The sequence below is a fragment of the Volvox carteri genome (genome assembly GCF_000143455.1).
Source record: "Volvox carteri f. nagariensis unplaced genomic scaffold VOLCAscaffold_37, whole genome shotgun sequence".
NCBI classification, from domain to species: domain Eukaryota; kingdom Viridiplantae; phylum Chlorophyta; class Chlorophyceae; order Chlamydomonadales; family Volvocaceae; genus Volvox; species Volvox carteri.
This window is the reverse complement of record NW_003307580.1, coordinates 438,003-439,968: the sequence shown is the minus strand read 5'-3', so window position 1 is coordinate 439,968 and position 1,966 is coordinate 438,003. Positions and strand designations below refer to the sequence as shown.

The 1,966-nt window shown below is 54.3% G+C and overlaps 1 protein-coding gene across 1 annotated transcript in view; it reads left to right on the top strand.

Annotated features, from left to right (window-relative positions):
* Positions 1-1,966, top strand: part of VOLCADRAFT_94396 (uncharacterized protein) — a gene marked incomplete at both ends in the record, with an annotated part of 22,757 nt that overhangs the window by 3,703 nt on the left and 17,088 nt on the right. The window contains 3 exons of the mRNA XM_002953639.1: positions 260-325; positions 744-823; positions 1,163-1,231. Coding sequence (XP_002953685.1) covers positions 260-325; positions 744-823; positions 1,163-1,231 — 215 coding nt within the window. The remainder of the gene's footprint in view (positions 1-259; positions 326-743; positions 824-1,162; positions 1,232-1,966) is intronic.

The window sequence follows — 1,966 nt, the reverse complement described above, 5'->3', positions numbered from 1 at the left end:
TTCAGGCAACTGGAGATATTCCAATCCACCAGTAATAACTTCATTTCGCCACCTCAAGGAGCTGCTGACCCTGCCTAATCTGCATCAAGGATATGCCAAGAGCGAGCTTTGACAAAAGTCACCCGCAACAGCAGGGGTGGTGGCGGCGACGGCAATTACCATATAGTGGACAGCGCCGCCAACGAAAGTAGATCATTTCAACAACACCATGCGTGCCGTTTCCCCCTGCCCCCGGGCTCCGCGCCCGGGTCCAACGCAGGAGAGTTACGTTGCCTTCCTGACTGGCGCAGCCAGCTCCTGGCTGTCGTACTATTACGGTTACCAGGTGCGCATCTGAGAAGCCCCTAGGGCCCGGGGGTAGGAGGAGCGGCCCAAGAGCCTTGGTCGCCTTGGGTAGGAGGAGCGGACCAAGGCTCTTGTGTAGCCTCATGGCTAATCCTAGCGGTGATCAGCATCGGCCGCGGTGTTGGTTCACACGCCCACACGCACAGAAAGATTAACTATGTCAATAAGTCCCTACGAAAACCCATTGGAATCCCTCCCTGGACGGATGTTAACATAGACAAGCAGTAGCAGTGTGCTTAGTCGTAGTAGCCGTTCGCGTGCTTGGGCGGGGGCCCTGTACGGCATGTCGGATAGTCCTCATCGCAAGTAAACATTGCATGCATCCCACCTAGCCCTAAGATTGGGTTCCCCGCTCACCTTCACTCGTGAATCTCTCTTATTTGTGAATTACGTTTCAGGTTCGGTTCACAGTGATGCTCATTGCGCTGCTATCCAGCAATGATCCCCTTGGCCTGGAGTATGTACGAGTGCTGTACAGGTACGGAGACGTTTCTACTGCAGACCGCAATCGGTCCGCAACGCGGTAGGGCCTGACAAACTGCCCCAAAGCCTTTAATAGCCGTGATGCTGGTGGGTATCTGAAGAACAGGTGATACCCATTTTATTGACGAGTTACTGGGCAATGTGCAATGGCTATTCATGCATAGCGCAGAAAGCGAAACCTGTGCAGGTAACGAAATCATCCGCTTAAAGTAATGTCGTGCTGGTGACTCGGAATGAAAGGAATTCATCCTCGCTGCCTCCCTACCTGCCTGCTGCCTGCTTAAACCTGCCTTCCTACCTGCCCTCCTCACTACCTTCCTTTGTCCGTCCACAGTTTGGCGGATATGACCCGGCTAGTGGGTTTGGTGCTTAAACCCTTCATTCGGCTCCAGAAGTTTGAGCAGTAAGTGGCCGAACACGCTCTAACGTGTCCTAACAAGGTTTCCGTACGGAAACCTTGTTAAGAGTATTATTACGCCTTGTTCCCCTGGTGCAACCTGCTGCACCGCACACAACCTGATACAACGAATTGTGGCGGCAGCCGGCTTAGCACTTCCTTCCATTCTTACGAGTCCATTGAGGCTATTAGCGTACTATATGTATGTTTTCGTCGGGTGGGCGGGCGGGTGGGTAACAGGGTTGTAGCGACCTTCAGCTGGTCAAAGAGAACTGAGTTTGACGTGTTTGGTCGCGTATTGTTGCGTTCATATCCAGACGAGGCCGAACATCGTCATACCATCAATTATCTTCGACCAGCTGAAGGTCGCTACAGCTGTACCGGTCCCCCCCCTTCGAAAACCTGGCCACCTGGCCGGGGCTAACCTCCGTCAGGGTCCTTGGACTGCTTGTGGTAGTCTTCTATGACTGTGGTGAAGGTTGCCTCCCCGATAACAATGCAACATCAGGTTCGGATAGCACGCGTGCTGTGAGACGTAGAAGCCAGACCCGTGGCTACCCACCAGCAGTGGGACGCCGGCGGTGTCTAGTCCCGGGATTAATCGGGGTGCTGCCCAGGCTCCTTGCTGGATGAGGGCGGTCAGAAAGGAAGCCATCTGAGTGACCGACAGCATTTCGGACAGTAGCGCTGTGACGACATTTTCCAGCACCCCGATTCATCCCGGGACTAGACACCGCTGGC